The sequence below is a fragment of the Molossus molossus genome, unplaced genomic scaffold (genome assembly GCF_014108415.1).
Source record: "Molossus molossus isolate mMolMol1 unplaced genomic scaffold, mMolMol1.p scaffold_m16_p_9, whole genome shotgun sequence".
Lineage (NCBI taxonomy): Eukaryota > Metazoa > Chordata > Mammalia > Chiroptera > Molossidae > Molossus > Molossus molossus.
In genome coordinates, this window is record NW_023425403.1 from 87,145,348 (window position 1) to 87,169,792 (window position 24,445).

Consider the following 24,445-nt stretch of genomic DNA (forward strand, 5'->3'; position numbering starts at 1 on the left):
AGCCCCAGCTCCCCCACATCAGGCTGGGGCAAGACTGAGGCACACCCTACACTACAGCATACCTCTATGTCAGCGGTTCTTAAGTGTGGGTCGCGACCCCTTTGGGGTCGAATGACCCTTTCACAGGGGTTGCCGAAGACATAACAGTAGCAAAATTCAGTTATAAAGTAGTAACAAAAATAATTTTATGGTTGGGGTCACCACAACATGAGGAACTGTACTAAAGGGTCACGGCGTTAGGAAGGTTGACAACCACTGCCTATGTGATAAGGCCAAAGTCCTTCCCTCTGTGGAAGGTTTACTTGAATTGCATATCTACCTTCCCCTCCTAACACTGTAGTTCTGTAAGGGCTCAGAACACACCTCTGGTCTCTATAAAGTTCGCTGCATTGCACAACAAATAAATCTCAGTTCTTACAATATTTACAAAAGAATATGACGAGGTTAACTGCAGTGATTAATATCCAAGGATGAACTTTCAGATTTTCTTTGCCACATTTGAGTGTACCAGTCATTCATTTATTCTGTACATACCAGGATTTGAACTGCAGCTGGTAAACTGTCTAAAGGGAAATCTGGAAGTCCTAGAGTAGAAGATTCTTGGGAACAGAGAGTGGTGGCAAAGGACAAAAGCTGAGAAATTCTAGGAGAAAAAGATAAATGATATTAAATTTTATTCTAATTGTTTTAATATGTATAAATCTGTTTAATCTAAAAAGATGACATCTACTATTAAATTCTTTTGGAGCAACAGCTCCACCTTAAAATATTCTATTTAAAACTCAGAAGCTGATTAGATAACAGATATATTTCTGAAATCCATCACAATATGTGAAGTTTTTCACAACCTGGCAGCCTCACCTCCCACCTTTTTCGATCTAAATCTCTCTAGCCACCAGCAGCTTTTTATAGCCTCAAGAATGAGACATATACTCTCATATCCCATGCTTCAAAAAAATTCTTAACATTTCCTAATTCCATTCTCCATCTGGCAAAGCCTACTTATTCTTTAGGACCCATTGCAATGCCAATGCCTTTATGGAGGCCTTATAAACTCAACCACAACAGTCCCAATACTTTGAAAGTGTTACCTTACCACACTATGTTAAACTAAAGTATTCAAATATCTTTAATGTCTACCAGATGTTGAGTTTCTTGCCACCAAAGATCATATCTTTATCATGATTTTTATCTTTATCATTTTTATCATCAGCACTTACCAGTTACTAAAAAATTCTTTAAAGAATAGTTGTTGAATGAATGAATCAATCAATGAGCAAAACAAATTCAATGTTACGTATCCAGATATTTATATAAAAATATGTAAATGTATTGCTGACTTACTTTTCAGCAGAAACATTGGCTCCAACAGAATATAACAGTTCAAGTTGGTCCTAAAATAACATAGAAACATCAAAATAATTAACAGGGAATATAATGGATTAAATGCAAATGTTTTATAGACAATCCAATCTTTTAATTAAGCAGACACTAAGTCATTAAGAAATATAATTTATTGACAAGTCATTCTCTTTAAAAGAGTAGTCTTTTAAAAAATCTGTTAGAATAATAATACCATAATAATTTTTCTTTCTCATTTCCAGAGAGTTTCTTTACTTTATATCCTTTTTTCTTATCATTAACTACTGAGGAAAACATCTACAAACATACTTAACGCTTTCATAGTAATTGAATATATTATGAATAGAAAAACTGTTTAAAAAATAAATTGTCTGCCTTGGCCGGTTTGGCTCAGCGGTTGGAGCGTCGGCCTGTGGACCAGAGAGTCCTGGGTTCAGTTCCCGCTAGGGGCACGTACCAAAAAAAAAAAAGCAAGAGGCAAAAAATAAATTGTCCCTGTTCGCCCTTACCTTGAAGGGTAGATAATAAATATCTCTGGCTTGAAATCGAGAACGGAGAGGGGGGTCTAAAGGGTTCCCAGAGTACCTGGGCACAGGCAAGCCCAAGGCAATCACTCGGAAATTTTCACTAACTCGAACGATCTTCCAAGCATCCAGCTCTGTTTTGGTATGATCCTTAGAATGTGAGATAAAAAATTACAGCATCACTAATATATATTACAATGGCAAGAGCTTCCTAGGCTAAAACTAGGTCCTGATGGCTGAGTAAACTCTTTGAGAATATTCTCCAAGACAAACTGTCAACAAAGGAAGTGAAATGAAGTAAGGATCAGGATGCCAGAAAAGGCTCACAAGGAGAAGACTGGTGTTAAAAGGAGAAGCAGCTAACATATGAAGGAACAAAGGAAATGTGGGTCAGATTTCTAAGCCCTACATAGTAATACAAAGGAACCAAGTCAGGAAGGTACGGAAAACATCCTGGCTCAGACCAGAGGATGTGAAAAGGTGTCCAAGAGGCCAGACCACTGGCAGAGCAGAGCCCGCCCATGGACCTTAACTAGATAACTATGTCTATGGGTATGTTTCGACCACGGTATGGTAATAGTAATAACTAATATATATTGAAAATTTACTACATGATAAGCATGTTCCATGAATTTTTCTCATTTAACTTTCACCGGAATCTAAATAGACATTTAATTCCTTTCTATAAGCAAACGAACTGATGTTCAGAGAAGTGATGTCCTTGGTCCTGCAACGAGTATACAGTGTTGTTGAGAGACTGGAAACAGCACTGGTCTTGGGTTTATAAAGCCTGGCTCTAGTGCTTGGTGCAAACTCCAGCTAAGTGACCAAGAGCAGGCCACTATGCCCTCTGAGCCTCAGCTTCCTCACCTACGGAGTGGGAACAATATCACCAACATCATATGGCTGTTACGAAAATTAAATGTATGTATGTGAAAGCAACTGGTCCATAGCAGGCACCTATTAAGTGCCATTCTTTCCATCTCTGTCTGACCTCGTCAAAGGCTCTTTACTGTCAGCTGTAGAATCCATGGAGCTTACAAAGTTGACATGAATGTGGCCCACAGGACAGTGCAGAAACTATTAGGACTCTCAAGGCCTTTCCTGGCCAGAGTCACGGCTGATTCTCCTGTCTCAGCAGCCACTGCACACGCACGCACTCGGCCCACCTCCTGACCCTGTGCTCCTGCCCATCTCACAGCTGAGGATCTGCAGACCCATTGTGCTGCGTCGCCAGCACTGGTCCGCCTATGTGGAGACTCTTTCCACCCTGCACAGCCTAAACACAAGTATTAACCAGAGCTCAGCACAAACATAGTGTCTTTAAAATGGGACCCTTTCTAGTCCCCTCCCTCCATCAGAACCACTTCTGTACCCCTCCACTATGTCCTGTGCAAGCGCCTATCATCATACATCTGTGCACTGACTTCCATACATGACTGTCTCTTGCTGGATCCAAGATCTTGAAAGGACTTATTATGTCTGTTGATTCAATGCATAAAATAATTTTAAAAATAATGAACAATTATTTCTAGCATTACCAAACTCATGGCCCTACATTTAATTACTAGGACTAACACTGACACTATCCCACATGCACTTGAAAACAGACTCTGGATATAACCCTGTCTGAAAAACCAAGAGGATAATTTTCAGAGAATTAAATATTTCTATTTTCTACTTATCTGAAAATTATAATTGGAATATAAATAAAATTTATATAAACTGATTGTATGTGTTTTCTAATATTCTATATAATCACCTCCACAAAACCATTAACATTTTGAGATATTCAAATTTATTATATTGAATCTAGCTAGAAATAAGTGGAACTTCAGTTATGGTGTTGAAATCCTTTTACATAGAAATTATCTTCACCTGGCTGGTGTGGCTTAGTGGTTGAGCATCAACCCATGCACCAAGAGGTCACCGGTTCGATTCCTGGTCAGGGCATATGCCCAGGTTGTGGGCCAAATCCCGTGTGGGGCATGCAAGAGACGGCCAGTCAATGTTCTCTCTCATCTATGTTTCTATCTTTCTCTCCCTTCCTCTCTCTCTAAAATCAATAAAGAAAAACAAATTATCTTCAAGTGGTGGTGTTTTGTGAAGAGATTTTGCCTATGTTCTGTGAGGTTCCCATGACACAGATTCCATGGATACAGAAATTACATTTACCAATAAAAGTATTTATTTATACTGATATTTACATTGGGGAAACTATAGTACATCCTTCTTATTTAATAATAATAAGCCTCCTTGTTGCCCTGGCCAGTTTGACTCAGCGGTTAGAGTGTCGGCACATGGACCAGAGAGACCTGGGTTTGGTTCCCACTAAGGGCGCGTACCTCAGTTGCAGTTTGTCCCTGGCACCAATTGGGGTCGTGCGGGTGGCAGCCAGTAGATGTGTTTCTCTCACATCAATGTTTCTCTCTCTCTCTCTTCCTCCCTCTCTGTGTCCCGCTCTATCTGAAAATGTTCTTAGGTGAGAATAAATAAGTAAATAAATAAATAAATAAATAAATAAATAATAAGCCTTCTTGTATACTAAAACCTGTCTGAGCCCATATCCCAAATTCCTACCCAAAGTAATATGTTCAACAACTTTGCATAGAATTCTATCATACAAATAAATAGTATATTGAAGTTCTGTTATAAAGTAACTGGTATACTTAAAAAAATAATTCCATAATCTAAGAATTCTTTTCCAAATCATTTGCTAAAAGTGGCAAATAACTATATAGAGGCAAATAATAGTTATTTTGAAATTAGAAAGTATCTAAAGAGAAAATGTTCTGTATCATACCTACCTACTTTTACAATAAATGTAAATTATTATTCTTTGATGTATAGTTATTTATATTATTTGTAAAATATAAATGTAAAAACCAAAATTTTTAAATATAAATAAATAATAAAATGGTTTTCATTTTAATAAATTAACTATAGCAATATGAACAAATGAGTTTAACTCTTCTTACTGATTAAATCCTCAAGCATGGACCTGGCCAGGTGGCTCAGCTGGTTGGGAGTGTCATCCCATAGACCAAAAGTATCAGGTTCCATTCCTGGTCAGGGCACAGACCCAGGTAGTAGGTTCCATCCCTGATCAGGGCATGTGTAGGAGCAGCAAATCAATGTTTCTCATTCACATCGATGTCTTTCTCTCTCTCCCTCTCTGTCTCTCTCCCTTCCTCCCTCTAAAAAAAAATCTTCAAATATCCCCTTGTTATTATACTAGCATGTTGCCATCTTTAGATTCAGACAAAAGAAAACTATACTGCACAATGAAAATACCAGCTAGGGTCTCCTGTAAACAGTAAAGAAACGGAACTGAAAGGATCGAAAGACAGATTTCCGAGAAAAGAGTCGCATACAGCAGAATCAGAAGGAGGTGTCCTGTCCTTCTGGCCATGGAGCATCAGTTCAGTCAGACCCTCTGGTGTCAATATCTACTATTTAGTGTTAGGTTGTTCTAGGTTTGTATCAGCTCCCTGGGAGCAGGCTCAAGAAGAAGCTTAAGACACAGATCCTGCTCTTGAGCAATTGGTAACCAACCTGGGGTAGTAAGATTAGCACATGTGTATGTCTAGAGAACAGGAGAGAGACTCTGAATCCTGGACTGCAGAGGCAGAGCCATCAGACCCTGGGGACTTGGTTAGCCAGAACGCTCCAGTGTGACATTATAGACCCCTTCTCCAAAGCCTTTGAAGGGCCCCACTTTCCCTTGTTGTTGCCCTCTTTATACGCACTTGTATCATAGCATTTAAAGATGTTATTGCACTTATTCATTCATCCAATAAATAGTTACTGAACGCTGACCCAGTGTCAGGCATTGCTCTAAGAGCCTGCTATAACATCTGTGACAAAAATCCTTCCCCTAGTGAAAGTTATAATCTCATAGAGGGAAGCAGAGAATGAACTAAAAATATAATAAGTATATCATGTAAAATGTTAGATGACTTTACAGGGAAAAATAGAGCAGGGTAAGGGAGTAGAGGGCACATCACAATTTTAAACAGAAGGGTTAGGGCAGGCTTCGTTGATAATACAGTATTTCAGCCAAGACTTGAAGGAGGCACAGGAGTAAGCTGGGCAGATATCTGGGAGAAAACCATTCCAGAAGAGTCAAGTGCCTGGACACAGCACCTATAACAAGGTAGGAGAATGCCTATCCGCGTGTTTAAGACACAGTAACGGGAATTCTGACAGCTGGGTGCAGTAAGAAAGGAGAACGCTAGGAGATAAGGCCCAAGAGGTGATAGTGGAACAGATCCTGTGTTTCACTGTGAGGACATTGGATTTTGTTCTGATAACAGAATTTTTGGAAGTTGATGGGAAATGACCTGACCTGTTGCGTGTTTTAAAGCAATTGCTGCTGTGGGGCAGGAAGGATGGAAGCAGGGGGTCCAGTTAGGTGACCCTTAGAACAACTCAGGCATCAGCTTGAACCATCAGGGTATATTTTAAACATCTTACTAATTTCTGTCAGTATCTACTGGACTTGGGCTTTCTGAGGCCAAGAACTGAACTTTTTCAGCTTTGTATTCCCACCACTGTCTAGAAGCCATTAGGTTTTTACTAAATAGTTGTTGAGAGACGAAAAAAGGAAGACAGGAAAGGAGAAAGAAAGGGAAGAATTAAAAGGGGAGGGAAGGAAGGAAGGAAGGAAGGAAGGAAGGAAGGAAGGAAGGAAGGAAGGAAGGAAGGAAGGAAGGAAGGAATGAATGAATTAAATTGGCAAGAAAAAGTAAAAATCTTGGAGATTTTCTAATATGGTATTGGCAAATATTAGAAAAGCTTTGTAAAACTGCAAACTCGTGACTTGACATCAGCAATTTGCCATAGATATGGGCCATATGTGCCCTTCTTCTGATACAGTCTTGTCTTATACAAAAAATGGCACTACTATAGCTCAGTAGCTAAGTCAGAGCAGTTGAATTTTTCTTTTCTTACTTGGAGAAGTTTGTCATAACGCTCTGCAGACATCAGGAAGCGCCCGTCTTCAAGCTGCATCTCCCTATTTTCCAGCAAGTTGTTCAAAACAGGCAAAACATTCCTTTCCGCCTTTTCCAAGCCTTCCAGAATGAGAGTTCTGCCTTCTGTGGCTGCACGAACTGCACACTATTTCCAAGAAACAAAAGCAATATAAGAACATAGAAGATAGCAGAGCATGGCTTAATTTTACTTATAATGCAAATTATATTTGTGCTTCTTATTACAGGGACCGAAAATCAGGAAAGCTGGGTTCCAGTTCTTGATTTTGCTGTATCTGCCTACATGATCTTAGGCAAGTGATGTTCTCTCTTTAGGCCTGTTTCCTCCATTTGTAAAATGAAGAGATTGGAAGAAATGATCTCTACAGTTCCTTTCAGCTGTAACATTTCAGATTACACTCAATGAAATAGAAAACTTAGAGCTATCTTTGAATCAGTAACAACTAAACAAGGAAACAGTCCTTAACTAGAAAAGGGAAATGAAGATACAATCTGTCTATGCATCCCACACTCTTCTTAAGAGGATCGAATAAGCTAGGTGAGAACACATGGAGACTGTAAAGTTTTAAACAAGAGTCACCACCAAAATGTATTCAGGTTTATTCTAATGTTCAGTGCTCCCAACGTTACAAACCTACCAATTTTTTCTAGTGAAATCTTTAAAATGAGAAGGGAGCAGTACATACATATTTTATGTAGAAAAAAATACTTGTGATCATTTCTCAAAACAGAAATTAGATCAACCATAAGGATCCTTTCCTGCCCTGCAAGCTATAGAACTTCCAGAGACCTAATTTTCTCAAACAGCAGTCAGAAAAAATACAGCAAGATCTTTCTGGACAAACCATCTCATACAACAGGTTCAACAACCCAACATGTGGACACAAAGGATTTCAAGATAAAAGCAGCTCCATGACCTAAAATAAGAAGCTAAGTCCCTGCTCTACATTTGCTTCTGATTTGACACAAGACCTTAGGCAAACAATCTGGACGTCTGTGTCCTCATTTCCTGAAAGAGAATATCCTCAAAGGGTATCGTACACTCCCACTATTTATGAATTAAAGCAGCACTGGAAAAAAAATTTCAAGCTATCAAACCTATTAAAATATAAATTATTGTTAATATAGCCATGACTTAATGAAAATAAGATTCCAAAGAGCTTCAAATTACTCAAAATGACTACAGTGTAATAGCACTGAAGAAGCCAAAGAAAATTTTTAAGAATTACAAACTTTATTTTAAAATATCAGAATAAGATCAGATTAATGTTTGGTTGCTTTAGCACTTACCTGCTATCGATGACTTAGGTTACTCACTTTATCTTTCTGAGCCTCCATTTCTTTCTAAAGCTACACTATGTATGGTACATACCTCATTGGTTATGGTGAAGATTAAATCAGATAACCTGTGACACACCGTGAGCCTTTTAAAAGGATTGGCTGTGCCCTGGCCAGTTTGGCTCAGCGGTTGGAGCACTGGCCTGCGGTCCAGAGAGACCTGGGTTTGGTTCCTGCTGGGGGCATGTACCTTGGTTGCAGTTTGTCCCTGGCCCTGGTTGGGTCATGTGGGTGGCAACCACTCAATGTGTCCCTTTTATGTCAATGTTTCTCTCTCTCTCTCTCTCTCCCTCCCACTCTATCTGAACAAAAGATGGGAAGGTGTCCTCGGGTGAGGATAAAAAAAAAAAGATTTGCTGTTACTATGAATACTGTCATCCTTGTAGTCGTTGTCATCATTGTCATTATCATCATTGCTTTTTCAGGGAAGGAGAAAATGGTAGAAAAAACCTAAACTCTGAAATTAGACACATTCTGGTTCTAATTCCACCTCTGCTATTTATCAACTGTGTGGCCCTCTAGGCTCAGTTACTTCTCCTACAACCTGAGGAAGTCATTGCCCTCCGAAGGCTATTTCAAGAATTAAATGCACCTAGTGCAACAGAGGTCTCCTCAATAAAAGTTATTTTCATGTCCCTTGATGTTTTTTTAATGAATTATACAAATCTGCCAAACAGCTAACGCTATATGAGTAGATAAGAATTGATCTGCTCAAGATGGCAACATGGTAAAGAGCCAAGGCCTGAGTTGTGACTAACACAGAAGCCAGAGTAAATAGACAGACTCTCTCCAACTGTCCAAGGGACAATGAGAACACATCATAACAATGTGGCTGCAAAGGACCTGGTGCAAGTACCAGAATTCAGCCACTCTCAAGAGCTTTGTTTCTACAGGAGGTGCTTTCCAAATTCCAAGATTTTTTAAGATGTCCAGACCCTTTGATTAGTAATTATATTTCTAGCACTCAAATCTAAAAAAGTAATGTGATCAGAGATAATAATAGAATCAAGATATAGGTTACTATGATAGTCACCAAAGTGTTATTTATAATAGTGAAAATTTAGAAAGAAACTGAATGACCAACAACATAGGAATGTAAATAAAATAGAAATGTTAAATAAATAATGTCACATATATTTGATAAAATACTATTTGGATACTAAAAATCATATTTTTTAATAATAGCTTATGTTACAGGAAAATACTCATGAAAAATATCAGGTTTTTTAAAAAAGCAAACTATATAAAACTTTATATACATGGTATACACCATATTTGTAAAAATTGCACATGATTAAGTAAATATGTACATAGGCATAAAAAAAGAAATGCAGAAAATATTCACATTGTTGGTCTTGAAGGAGATTACAAGTAATAATTTTTATATTCTTCCCTATGCTGTTTAGCATTTACTCTACTATACTCTATTATCCTTCTTTACTCTGTTTCTTTTGCTTTTCCCACTAAAACATAGGCTCTACAATGACAGGAATTTTTCTTTTGTTCACTGCACTTAGAGAGCCTGACACATAGCAGTCATTTCAATACATATTCATTAATTTAATAAATACTATATGTGTATGTATATATACAGATATCATATCTATAAAAATGAGCATTTATGATTTTATTAATCAGAAAAATCTTTATTTTGAAAGAAAATATAAATGTCCCCTGACAGAATTAACTTAATTCTGATCTTCAAGAGTAGCAGTTGAGTTTATCATCAATCTTCCTTAATCCTATATGAAAATAGGTGGAGGTCAATGGCCATGACCTCCAACTTGGACATGGGAATTTTGCCAAGGTTTCCAGCTGAAATGTCCATTAGTAATTACTTGGACATCACTCATAATGTGCATACAATGTCAACAACACTGAAAACCCCAAACTTTTGTTCCTGGCACCCACCACGTGGCCACGTGTATTTTTTTCATCTACCTTGGCCACCTAGATTTAGAGCCATCCCCTGAGAGTAAATGAAGACTGTGCCTCTCCCCTGACCCCAGATATCAAATTTAATAATTAAGAATATCGAATAAATTTAAAAAATTCTACATAAGATAAATATAAAGACCTTTTATTCAAACAAACATATGACTAGCTGGTAATCAACTGGCAACCTCATCTATTGAGAATTCGGATGAGAATTACTCATTTTGATGACTCAAAATAGATGTCAAAAAGACAGATATCTTTTCCATTGGGAAGCCCCCTGATCTCATCCAGAGCCTATTTACTCTTAATTCATTTAAAATTTTAACAAGGTTGATTAGCTACAGGAGGAATTATCATCAAATATAAGTGCCAATTATATTCCAGACAGTTTTTATGTGCCAGAGATAAGCAAGACAGTTACATTCTAGTGGGGAAGGCAGACAATAAACATGGAAACAAAGAAAGAATTAGGTGAATTCAGACAGTGATGGGTGCTCTGAAGAAGATTACATTGTATAATATGACAGCATGGTACAGGTGGAAAGGGTGTGGGCATGTTCAGTGATTACTTTGGCTAAAATATTCTGAGAATTCATAATCTGAATGATGAGGGGGCAGCAATAGACAAATCTGGGAGAAGATACATCAAGCAGAGGAAATATCAAGTACGAAGGCTCTGAGGATGAAAACCATGTGGTCTGTTTTGAGAGAACAAGAAGGCCACTGTAGCTGGAGCCCAGGAAGCAAGGGCACGAGGGGAAGGAGAAGTGGATAAGACTCAGTCCTGGAGAGTACTGCGGGCACATTAAAGGGTCTGGACTTTATTCTGGGTGTGATGGGATTGCATGGCAGAGAAATGACAGGACCTGAGCATGAGCAAACAGTAAGGAATATTAACTGCCTGAAAATGAGATAAAAGAAAAATATGAAAACCAGATATAATCTCAATAAATAGTTTGAAGTAACTTAGAACAAGGACCAACAGGCATACACCAGTCATGGGCTCTGAAGGGGTCAGTGCATTACAACTTCCTAAATAACTAATGTTCATAATCAGTAGATTTCCTCAAGAAACCATAAAAGTATAGAATACTACCATACATTTACATAGCACTTTAAATATTTTATAAACTGTAAAATAGATAATATATGAAAATATGCTTTTTAGAATGGCAGGAGGGTATAATATTACGGAGTTTCATCTAAATATTTTACTTCGTGTTTCAAGAAATAAAGCCTTAGCTAATCAATACATTTAATTACTTAAAACAACTCAATTTCTGAGATTTTTGAATAGCCAAATTTTTAAGCTGTCTTTAAAATTGCAAACATAAAAATCCACATTTTCTTCCTCACTATTTATTTGCATTGCAACAATCAATATGAATATTTAAAAAAATCAAAAAATGTTTTTAAATCCATCCTCTACCAAACAAAGCCAGTTCACTGTCATTTAAATATATTCCTGTCTCCTCCCCTTTATTTAGGCTGTTATCACATTGTCTAATCTTTCTCGCCAGCTCCTCACTATCCCAACTCCAATCTCTCGTCCTAACACTCATCCTCATTGGGTCCAGAAAAGAAGCAGGCATTGTAGAGGTGCATTTTCCCATCTGTAATTAGAAATAGTCTATGAAGTGGACCTTTGGCATCATGTGAATAAAATGGACTTCTTTAAAATGTGCTGTGTGCTTCATCCACAAGGGATTACTTTTTAATTATTGGAAAGCTGAACTTCTCAGATTTTCCCTCTATATGATGCTAAGTTTGATCACCATCACGGTGGTGACTGCCATATCTCTCCATTTTAAGTGCATTTTTCCTTTTGTAATCAATAGTAATCTATGCAACATATGAATATTCTTGTCTCAAAAAATTCTTTCATTCAGTGTTTTTTTATAATTATACTTTTTAAAATTATAGAGTAGTAGTGTGCTCATGTGATAGCTTCATATTTAAATAATTATGAAAGTTCCTTCCTCACCCCACTCCAGATGGCTAATCACATTTCCACAGAGGTTAGCTCTGATAGCTGACTCCAGTTTCCTTCTGGAAATTTTCAATGTGCACACAAACATTTATGTATTTTTTTTCTTTTTATCACAAACAGGATCATATTATAAACACTGTTTTGCAACTTAGTATTTTTCATTCACATCCTGGTCTTCTTTCTTATCATCACATATAGATTCACCTCATTCTTTTTAAAGTCTACACAGACTCTGTTTCTCATTTTTTTATTTACCTCCTAAATATACATTATTATAGTTTTATATGATATCAAATAATACTTCAATAAACATCCTTGTACATATAACTTTGAATAACATTGGGAAGAAAAATTGCTAGAAACATAACTACTGGGTCAAAGTATATTCTTTCAGCAGATTTTGCCTAACTTTCTTTCAAACTGCATCAACAGCAATGCTCCCTCCTCAGCCCCTTTTCCTCATCAACGATGGACATTAGCAATACTTTCTTCTTTGCCAATCCGAGAGGTGAAAGAAAGATAGCAGTGCACTATTGCTTTTATTTTTGTAAATAAAATGGTCAAGCATCTTGCCACAGATGTGTTGGACATTTAAAATATGTTTTCTATGAATTGCTCATTTAAAGTCTCTATCCTTTTTTCTATAGGTATTCCAAACAAAGAACAATATCTAATATTTTAAGCAATAATCAGAAGAAATGTATAACCAGCTTCATGATAATAGTCATAAAATATTATTTTAGTTGGTAAAAAATCACCCCTGCCAAAAAAAGCTTTAGTTCCTGGAAGTATAAATTTAATTTCACTATGTTTAATACACCTATACCTACTAGACCTTTAGACTGAGAATACTTTAATAAATGTGCTAGAAAATAACCTATATTAAAATTTTCTCAATTCTTTTCAAAAACTCAAATTTCTATAGGCAAGTAGTAGAAAGTAACCGAAAATTTAAGGAAACAGCATAAATGATCTTTAGCCAACATTTTAGAACCATTAATTTCATCCATGGTTTCCTATTTAGTACTCAACCAAGAAGGCATTTCCAAGAACAGAAACTCAAAAAATCTAAATCAGATCTGTCTAGAGAGGGTACAGACAGTACAGCTATCTTTCACTACTACATAAGCTACCACTCTCCTGCTTTTAAAATCAGCTCCGCAGAGACCTGGAGTAAACAGTCACGGGTCAGAGGCGCTGGGAACTTGCCTGGTCGATGTAGAAGGCCGTGCCTGCGCGGATCTCCCGGCGCTGTTTGAGATCCGTTTCCGTGGTGTCCCTGGACAAGGCAATGTATTCAACTTCCCGTTTGGTCAGCTCCTGTAGAACAGAGAGTAAAATTGTTCCAAAATCAAATCTAATTCCCAACATATGCTTGGGAGCTGACGATGCCATTGCCCTAGAGAAAAGCATTTAAATGCATTTCTGGATTAAAACCTTTTGAGTCTAGCTTTGAGAAAAACGCAATAAATTGAACCTTAATCAAAACATGTAGAGTTCTGCTTTTACTTCACCCCATAATTTAGCACTTAATAATTATTTACTACTTAAGCAATAATAAAAATGAGATCTTATAAATCTTAATGTCTCCTATAGAATTCTTTTCAAGTATCATGAGTAATAATTTGGCTACTTGGTTTTCTACCAAATGATAGCCATTTCTGCAAGTAACGCTTAACTTTTTTTAAGGTTGATTTACATTAATTCCACTAGCCAATGTTTACCAATTGTATACAGTGTGTTAGGTACATGTGAAAATAAGGTAAAAACCAACAGCCAGATCAACAGAAAAGAGAGACACATACACAGCTATTCAAGAAGGAAAAAAAGGAGGAAAAGGATGAAGGGGGGGGGTAATTATTTTACACACCCCCACAAAAGTCACATATGATTTGAAGGGAAAACGATCTAGAATCCATTTCTTTTAGAATAATTTATCCATTCCTAAAGTCATTTTTCTCTACAAGTAATATCAATGAACAAAATATTTTTAACACTATCCTTGATTTTACAATGCTGAATTAAAAACAATGACATTCTCCAATTGAATAAGGCATACAATATGTTTTCACTAAACAGGGAAAACAAACTAATTGACTGGAGTATAAAGAAAATAGTTGAATGAGCATGCTATTAATGGTCATTAATCACATACTCATTCAGCTTATTTCTTTATACTCCAATAAATTCCTTTATACTCCAGAAAAGGGATTTTTTTTCACTTTATTTCCATGTGATGTTGATGAAAATATATTATCGTTGTTAATTAGTTTTTTTAAAATGTGCCAGTTCCCATGCACCCATAAATTTAAGTATGTATGGAAAGAAGGAAAATTTTTAAATAAAGAAAACACACATGGTTATAATGATGTTTTTTTAAATAAGAATAAATTGCCTGTGAGCATACACTTTTGGAGTAAAGTAGCAAGTTCTCCTTTTAGCAGATACCCACTTCTTGCTTCTGAAACCCTATCATTCAAATTGGTTGACAAAGTGATGCGCGCCTCTTACCACTAAATTGTACCACAGTATTAGCCTGAACGGCCACACTGAGGATGCTGCTTCGGTCTTGACAGCTTCCTGGGCTCTTCAGCAGCCTAACGAGCACCGAAGTCTCAGCTGCTGCCTCACAAGCATTCCCACGAGCTCACAAACAGCACCAGAGCAGCAGATGGAGGAGGCGGCAGTGATCTGCTAGTTTTTTTGAACTGTCTACAAAATCCCTTTTATATGACTTAAGTGTGCCCTGGCTGGTTTTGTTCACTGGTTAGAGCATCGACCTGAGCACCACAGAGTCCCGGGATCGGTTCCCTCTAAAGGCACAAACCTCCATTGCGGTTTGTCCCTGGCCCCGGTTGGGGTCATGTGGGTGGAAACCAGTTGATGTGTCTCTCTCATGTCAATGTTTCTCTCTCTCTCTCTTCCTCCCTCTCTCCCTCCTGCTCTATCTGGAGATAAATGCAAAGAATATCCTTGGATAGGGATAAAAAAATAAAAATAAAAATATATGATTTAAGTGTAAACACAACTATCAAATTATTTCTACTTAATTTCTCATTGATTTAGTAGGTTTGCCCCAAAATATAGACCTCATCTTTTGTGGCTATTACTAAGTTAAGCATAGGCCCTTATATCTAATGGCAATAGCATCCACTGAAAAGTTTGCAAGGTAGCTTGGGCTGGTAAGTTTTCTTATGTGTATTTCTCTCTTTTTTTTTTTTACCCTCAGTTGAGGACATTTTTCCATTTTTTGTTCAGATAAAGTGGGAGGAAGAGAGAGAGAGAGAAACATCGATGTGAAAGGGACACATCGAGTGGCTGCCTCCCGCACGACCCAACCAGGGCCGGGGACAAACTGCAACCAAGGTACGTGCCCTTAGTGGGAACCGAACCCGGGTCTCTCTGGACCGCAGGCCAACGCTCTAATCGCTGAGCAAAACAGGCCAGGGCTCTTTTTTTTTTTTTTAATCCTCACCAGAGAATATTTTTCTATTTTATCTTCAGATAGGGTGGGGGGCGGGGGGGAGATAAACATCTATGTGTGAGGGACACATCGACTGGTTTCCTCCTGCTCAACCCCGACCAGGGCCAGGATGAACCGCAGCCTTCTTATGTGTATTTTCACGTTGTAAAACTGCCTCAGGTCTATTTCACAGTCTAAAGTTTTGTTTTGTTTTAAAATACAGACTTCACCCTTATAAACTTATGTTGCATTTTTTATCCAAGAAGACTCCTACAATTTCCTAGCCTTTCTCATTCCTTATTCCTTCCTGACATGGTTCAAAGTCTTGCCAGAAACAAGTTCAAAGTGAGATATTGTAGTCCTTGAAATTAGCCAGGTAGAATGCACACATCTTCAAATTAAAGAGGTTCTAGACAGCAGATTCTCAGTAGCTGACTGCATTCTTAAATAAGACACATTTGCCTTGTACATTAATAAAGTGAGGATACGGTGCATACAATAGCACATTATACCTCACCAACTGGTTCTCGGAACAAAAGATATGAAATGTATGGGCTAGAGATAGTTAGGTTACGATTTATTCCTCATATTATCATTCCTGCCCTACATGATTTTGTGAATACCAAAATAAATTCAACAGTGACATAAAAGAGTACATAAAGTATGTTTCAATAGCATAAAAATAAATTCTTTAATATTAAGAACACAAGGCAGATTTAAGCAAGATTTTTCTCTTCATCCTAAAAAGTACCTTCAGAACAAAACAACTTCATTTGATAACAGTCTTTCTCGAATCACTAGAGCGATGCCTATTAATGACGACAAAGTAGAAAAAAAAAGTCTTATAATATTGTTTATTTTGGTTGAGAACTGAATAGTTCAACTCACTTCACAATGTTCTCAGAGAACTGCAAACATTTAAAAGGATAACATGTCAGAAAAAGAAACAACATGAGAGTTGAAGTCTAGCTCCGTTACTTACAGCTGAATAAAGCTGGAGTGATGTACTTAATGCACTTGTTTCTCATTTATTTAAAGAAATAAAGAGAGTGTGTAACACAAGAGATATTCTACAAACTTTAGGCTCTCTTTCTAAAGATCATTTAATATCAAAAAAGTCAGAGAATTATTTGGCCTTTTAAAATGTGGATCTGAGATAAAAGAATGTTCCCTAAGTAGTATAAATCTAAGTATTGTTTTGTAATCTCAGAGTTGCTGAGTCTATCTGCTAATCATTGACTGAATTTATATTTCCTTTCCAACTAGAAGTGGACGGCTTTCTAGTTATCACAAAAACTTGCTAAAGCTATGAAAAGCAATATGTTTGTTTCCCAAATAATTTATTCCAAACTCTTTGTAAACAAATCAATCTTCAACATTAACAATTTTCTTCAAGTAATGACTAATCTTGGTATTTTTATAAATTCTTAATCTTAAGTTACTTTCCAACATGTTAAGACCCTTACAAATGCACAAGAATCAACTGCTCACCAGGTACTGCATAGCGATAGAGCGTCGAAGAGGCCCCGGAGGTCCTATCAGAAAGACATCCTGCCCCAGAAGATCCTTCTGCATTATCCATCTTAGATGCTGAATTACAGATTGAGCCAGAGAGTCTGAAACTTAACAGGAGGAAAAAGATAAAGTGAAATGCAAATTAAACTACTATATATAATATAAACCTCCAAGTAATCAATGAAAATTATATATTATATTAAAATATACACACACACGTATACACATACATTGATACATACATTTGGTGAATTTGCAGTTTTACAATAAAACTATCATTATCAATATTAAAATAGGACAAAGTTTATATCAGAGAGAGTCACATAACACTTAAAAGCTTATAAGAACATTTGAACACTCACCTATAAGTGTCACTAAGGGAATGAAACTAATTTTCAAGTGTGATATGAGGAATAGTATCATTACTTTTTCACAGTTTTTATAGACCACCCCTTTTGTTCTAAAAAGAGGATATGATCAAATCATCCCAGACAATTAATGATTATTGTAGTCTTTTAAATTTTAAGAACACGTTACTATAACTTAGTTGGCAATGGGTTGTGAGTTCTCAAACTTCACAGTTAAAAAGTTTGATGAAGGTTTTGCCTTCTTTAGAATTTGTCTATTCTTCTACACCAAGTCTCTGGGGAATAGAAGCCTACTCCATACAATGCCCTTCTAAGTCTACTATTTTTTTTTTAATCCTCATCTGAGGACATCTGTCCATTTTTTGTTCAGATAGAGTGGGAGGGAGAGAGAAGAAGAGAGGGAGGGAGGGAGGGAGGGAGGGAGGGAGGGAGGGAGAGAGAGAGGGAGAGAGAAACATCGACATGAAAGGGACTTATCAAGTGGCTGCCTCCTGCATGACCCAACCAGGGCTGAGAACAAATTGCAACCGAGGTACATGCCCTTAGTGGGAACTGAACCCAGGTCTCTCTGGACAGTAGGTCGATGCTCTAACTGCTGAAGCAAACTGGTCAGGGCTAAGTCTACTATTAAATCATCCACAATCTGCTCATCTTCTGCCTAAGCATTTTCTAAAATGTTTGAGTTCATACAATTAATTTGTGTTTGCTTATTTGTAAATCACCCAGCGACCCAGAAGGTGCATTCCTAGGTACATAAGAAAAACTCTCACCCTTGTACATTAGGAGGCATATAGAATACTAATAGCAGTGCTGTTCAAAATAAAACTGGAGACAAGAGATGGGTAAAATACATACAATAGAATGGTACATAACAATGAGAACAGAATAAATTACCACTACTTCCAACAATATGTTTAACTCTTAAAGGTATATTGAGTGGAAAAATTAAGTCTCAGAGTAAATCACATATGATACTATTTTATAAAACTCAATAAACTAGCAAATTTAATTCATTAGAAATATATACATATGTGATAAAACAGTGCTTGGAAAAAGCAAAAGTGTAAGAGAATAAATTCAGGATAATGGATACCTGGGCATGGAATCAGACTCTCATAGCATCAATGGTATCGAAAATATTCTAGTTCTGAAAAGATGGTAGCAGGCAGGACCGGAGGGAGGGTGAGTGTGTGAGAGAGTAGTGAGTGGACGTGAAGGTGGACGACCACACCCAAGCAGTGCAGAGTCGCAGAGCAGAAGGTCCCTGTGCTGTGGACGGAGCAGCCGGCTACCGCAGTAAGCAGCCCTTCAGGGCACTTCTCCCTGAGCCTGGGGAGGTCCCACCATTTGGTAAGATGACGGGTCTTCCCTGGGAGGAGGCAGTGGGAGCGGCTAGGGCCCAGCAACCTGAGCCCACCCGCGCACCTGGCACCATTGGACCAGTGGACACTCTGTGTCAACACAGACAGTGCACAGTAGCGGAGCTCCCAAGGTGCCAGTTGCAGAAGCCGCAGACAGCTGAGAGCCCAGCACCATCCCCCACAGTAGCAGCCCGATCAGAGTCAAGATATACCCCCAGCAACAGAGGCTGGGGAGTAGACATCCATCCCCAGGCAACAGAAGCACAGACCAGCAGCTGAGACCCATCCCCAAAAACTACAGCAAAAGCTGAGCAGGAGCTGAGCCCCAAGGGGCAGCAGCACTCCCCAGCCACCAGCGGCGGGAGCTGGGGCTCCACAGAGGCCTTTGCGGTCCAGTAGCCCACAAGAGCAGTGGGAAGCCAGAGCCCAAGAGGGACTGGTGCGATCCAGCTGCCTGCCCACGGGATCTGCAGGGTGCAGGGGCACCAGAGAGGCCAGTGCAACCCAGCAAGGACTGTGCAATCCAGTTACCTGCGGGACCTGCGAGGTGCTGAAGCACTAGAGAGGCCTATGCGACCCAGCAGCCCATAAAATAGGCATAGCCGGGTCCCCAAAAGGACTGTGCAATACAGTTACCCGCAGGACCTGCAGAGTGCGGGGGCACCAGAGAGGCCTGTGCTACCCAGCTGCGGACAAGATAGGCTTAGAGGATGTGAAAATGCAGGTGGAGTGAATGGAAGCTACACAGATGATCTCCCAGAACCAAACAAGAATTACAACTAAAATACAGACAAATCATCAGAAAAAAGCAACAGAAAAACAACAGGACAGGACCATATAACCAGAGACACTGGTAGGATCTGTGGAGGCTCAAGAGGGTGGCGGGCTGGGATCCCAAGGACAGCCAGCAGTCTTAGCTGTGAGCAACGCCCTTGGGGAATAAAGATCAAACCTGCTCCATACCTCAAAGAGCCTGGACAGAGTGCTAAATTAGCCACAGCCACTCACCTGGGGCCTACGGCAGAGGGAGGGCAGACTGGGCTGGAACTTTGTGGGGACACCCGGGTTTTGGAGGGCACTCAAAGTTTTTGCTGAGTTGCGGCCACAAAGGACAGTGGCCAGTGTGGTCCTTCCAAGAGCTGTGGGGGAAAGCAGCCCCCACCCTCAACCCCACCCCCAGAGATTTAGCCTTTCCCGGGTGAAGCAAAAAAATCCAAATTGAGGCTCATTAACAACCAGCATCTATCCCATGCTCTGGAAATCCTCTTATGCAGAACACCAGGGCTACATTCCAAGGTACTGAGTAACTGAGACTACTGGCCTCCAGGAAAAAGCTAGAGGATAACTGAACCTTTCCTGGGCTTACAAATCTACCCAGGAATGTAAGAGTTGACAGTGGTGTTTAATGTGGGTCCATCCAGGCTCATCCAAACTCAGTAGAGGAAGCCACAAACAGCAGAACACCAACACCCACAGGGAAAATTTGGCACGCTCCAAAACCCACTGAGACAGCCAAAATGGTGAAACAAAGAAACAAATTCCAAATGAAAGAACAAGACATCTCTATCAAAGATGAGATCAATGAAATGCAGTTAAGCAAATTATCAGAGGTAGAGTTCAGAGCCATGATTTTGAGGAAACTCAACAGCATGAGTAAGGACATCAGCACCATGAGTAAAGATACAGAAACACTGAAAACCAACCAAGTGGAAATAAAGAATGACATATCAGAAATAAAGAACACATTGGAAGGACGAAACAGCAGATAGAGGAAGCTGAGGACCAGATCAGTGAATTAGAAGACAGGGTAGAAAAAAATCAACCAATCAGAAAACCAAAAGGAAAAAACAATAAAAAAACTGAAAGATAGCTTAAGAAAATTGTGGGACAACTGGAAACGTAACAACATTCGCATCATAGGAGTCCCGGACGAGGAAGAAAATGGGCAAGGGTTAGAGAATATATTTGAAGAAATGGTGAAAGAAAACTTTCCTAACTTGGTGAAGGAAGAAGGCATTCAAGTTCAAGAAGCACAGCGAGCCCTAAATAAGAAGAACCCAAACAGGCCCACACCAAGACACATAGTAATTAAAATGCCAAAAATTAAAGACAAAGAGAGAATCCTAAAGGCAGCAAAAGATAAGCAACAGGTTACCTACAAAGGAAACCCCATAAGGCTCTCAGCTGACCTCTCAACAGAAACACTATAGGCCAGAAGAAAGTCGCATGAAGTAATCAAGGTCATGAAAAACAAGGATCTGAATCCAGCAAGGCTATCATTCAAAATAGAAGTTCAAATAAAGAGCTTCCCCAACCAAAAAAAAAAAAGGCTAAGGAAATATATTACCAGCACTGCAAGATATGCTAAAAGGACTGCTATAATTAGAAGAAATAGGAAGAAAAATAGAACCACACTAAACGAAAATGGCAATAAATAAGTACATATCAATTATCACCTTATATGTGAATGGTTTAAATGTGCTGATGAAAAGACACAGAGTAGCTGACTGGATAAGAAGCGGGACTCATATATATGTTGTTTACAAGAGACATACCTCACAACAAAAGTCTCACATAAGTTGAAAGTGAAGGGATGGAAAAAATCTTTCAAACAAACAGAAAGCAAAAAAAAAGCTGGGATAGCAATACTCATATCTGATAAAGTAGATTTCAAAATGAAGGCCATAACTAGAGACTAAGAAGGTCACTACATAATATTGAAAGGATCTATCCAACAGGAAGATATAACCTTGGTAAACATATATGCACCCAATATAGGAGCATAAAAATATATTTTAAAACTTTGGGAGGACTTCAAAGGAGAAATCAACAGGAATACAATCATTGCAGGGGACTTCACACCCTGCTGACATCACTGGATAGAACATCCAGACAAAAAATTAACAAGGAAACGCAGACTCTAAATGAAGCGCTAGATTAAATGGATTTAATAGATATCTACAGAGAATTGCACCCCAATACTGCAGAATTCACATTCTTCTTAAGTGCACATGGAACATTCTCAAAGATAAACTACATGTTAGAGCACAAACTAAGTCCCTACAAGTTCAAGAAAATTGAAATCATATCAAGCATCTTCTCAGATCACAATGGTCTGAAACTAGAAATCAATAGCAACAAGAACATGCAAAGACATTTGAAAACATGAAGGCTAAATAGCATGTTATTGAACAATGAATGGGCTACCATGGAGATCAAGGAAGAAATTAAAAACTTCCTGGAAACCAATGAAAATGAACACACAACAATACAAAATCTATGGGATGCAGTGAAAGCAGTTCTGAGAGGGAAGTTCATAGCACTACAGGCCTACCTCAAGAAACAAGAAAATTTTCTAATAGACTATCTGACATCACAACTTAAAGAACTAGAAAGCAAACAAAAAGAAAACCCCAGAGCAATTAGAAGGAAGGAAATAGTAGGGATCAGAGCAGAAATAAATGACATGGAGACCAAAAAAACAATACAAAGGATCAATGAAACAAAGACCTGGTTCTTTGAAAAGATAAACAAGATTGATGGACCCTTAGCTAGACTCACCAAAAAACAAAGAGAGAGAACCCAAATATACAAAATCAGAAATGAAAGAGGAGAAATAATAACTGACACCACAGAAATACGAAAGATTTTTAACAAATATTATGAACAATTATATGACAACAAATACGACAATCTAAGCAAAATGGACAAATTCCTAGAAACACATAGTCTTCCAAAACTGGACCAGAAAGAGATAGAAAACTTGAACAGACCAATAACAACAGAAGAAATTGAGGATGTAATCAAGACTCTCCCAGCAAACAAAAGCCCAGGCCCGGATGGCTTCACGGGGGAATTTTACCGAATATTCAAAGAACTAATATCCATTCTCAAACTGTTTCAAAAAATTCAAGAAGGAAGACTTCCAAACTCATTTTATGAGGCCAGCATAATTCTAATTCCAAGACCAGAAAAAGACACTACAAAGAAAGAAAACTACAGACCAATATCCCTGATGAACATAGATGCCAAAATCCTGAACAAAATACTAGCACATTGAATCCAGCAATACATCAAAAAAATGATTCACCATGACCAAGTGGGATTCATCCCAGGGATGCAAGTCTGGTACAATATTCGCAAATCAATATATGTGATATACCACATAAACAAAATGAAGAATAAAAATCATATGATCATATCAATAGACGCTGAAAAAGCATTCGACAAAATCCAGCATCCATTTCTGATAAAAACGCTCAGCAGTCTGGGAATAGAGGGATCATATCTCGACATAATAAAGGCCATATATGAAAGACCTACAGCCAACATCATACTCAATGGGCAAAAACTAAAAGCATTTCCCTTAAGAACAGGAACAAGACAAGGATGCCCACTTTCGCCGCTCTTATTTACCATAGTACTGGAAGCAATCAGGAAGAAAAAATAAAAGGGATCCAAATTGGAAAGGAGGAAGCAAAACTGTCATTATTCGCAGATGACATGATACTATACGTAGAAAACCCCAAAGACTCCATCAAAAGTCTACTAGACTTTATACATGAATTTGGCAAAGTAGCAGGATACAAAATCAACATCAAGAAATCGATGGCATTCTTATACACCAATGATGAACTCACAGAAAGAGAAACTGAAAAAACAATCCCATTTACCATTGCAGCAAAAAAATTAAGATACCTAGGAGTAAACTTAACCAAAGAAATAAAGGAACTATTCGCAGAAAACTACAGGTCATTGAAAAAAGAAATAGAGAATAATATAAAAAAGTGGAAGCACATAACCTGTTCATGGATTGGAAGAATTAACATCATTAAAATATCTAAACTACCCAAAGCAATCTATAGATTCAATGCAATCCCCATCAAAATACCAACAGCATACTTCACAGAACTAGAACAAATACTTCAAAAGTTCATATGGAACCAAAAAAGACCTTGAATAACCACGGCAATCCTGAAAAAGAAGAACAAAGTTGGAGGGATCACATTACCAGATTTCAGGTTATACTACAAAGCCACTGTAATCAAAACAGCCTGGTACTGGCACAAGAACAGGCAGATAGATCAATGGAACAGAATAGAAAATCCAGAAATGGACCCAAGACAATATGCTCAATTAATATTTGACAAAGGGGGTAAGAGCATACAGTGGAGTAAAGACAGCCTCTTTAATAAATGGTGTTGGGAAAATTGGACAGCTACATGCAAAAAAATGAAACTAGACCATCAACTTACACCATACACAAGAATAAACTCAAAATGGATAAAAGACTTATTTGACCCGTGAATCCATAAAAATCCTAGAAGAAAATGTAGGCAACAAAATTTCAGACATCATACACAACAGAATTTTCACTGATACATCACCTAAGACAACAGAAACAAAGGAGAAAATGAACACATGGGACTACATCAATCTCTAAAGCTTCTGCACAGCAAAAGAAACAATCATCAAAATGGAAAGGCAACCCACTCTATGGGAAAACATAATTGCCAATGATACATCAGATAAGGGGTTAACTTCCAATATATATAGAGTGCTCATACAGCTCAACAAAAGAAAGACAAATAA

General features: G+C 38.1%; 1 protein-coding gene across 2 annotated transcripts in view; it reads right to left on the reverse strand.

The window, feature by feature from the left end:
* Positions 1 to 24,445, reverse strand: part of VWA8 (von Willebrand factor A domain containing 8) — a 391,316-nt gene that overhangs the window by 335,394 nt on the left and 31,477 nt on the right. For both annotated transcript variants that reach the window (XM_036249886.1, XM_036249887.1), the window contains exons 3-8: positions 17,101 to 17,231; positions 13,356 to 13,466; positions 6,840 to 7,007; positions 1,872 to 2,036; positions 1,345 to 1,394; positions 535 to 643 (exon numbers count right to left, since the gene is read on the reverse strand). In XM_036249886.1, the coding sequence (XP_036105779.1) occupies positions 535 to 643; positions 1,345 to 1,394; positions 1,872 to 2,036; positions 6,840 to 7,007; positions 13,356 to 13,466; positions 17,101 to 17,231 (734 nt within the window). The remainder of the gene's footprint in view (positions 1 to 534; positions 644 to 1,344; positions 1,395 to 1,871; positions 2,037 to 6,839; positions 7,008 to 13,355; positions 13,467 to 17,100; positions 17,232 to 24,445) is intronic.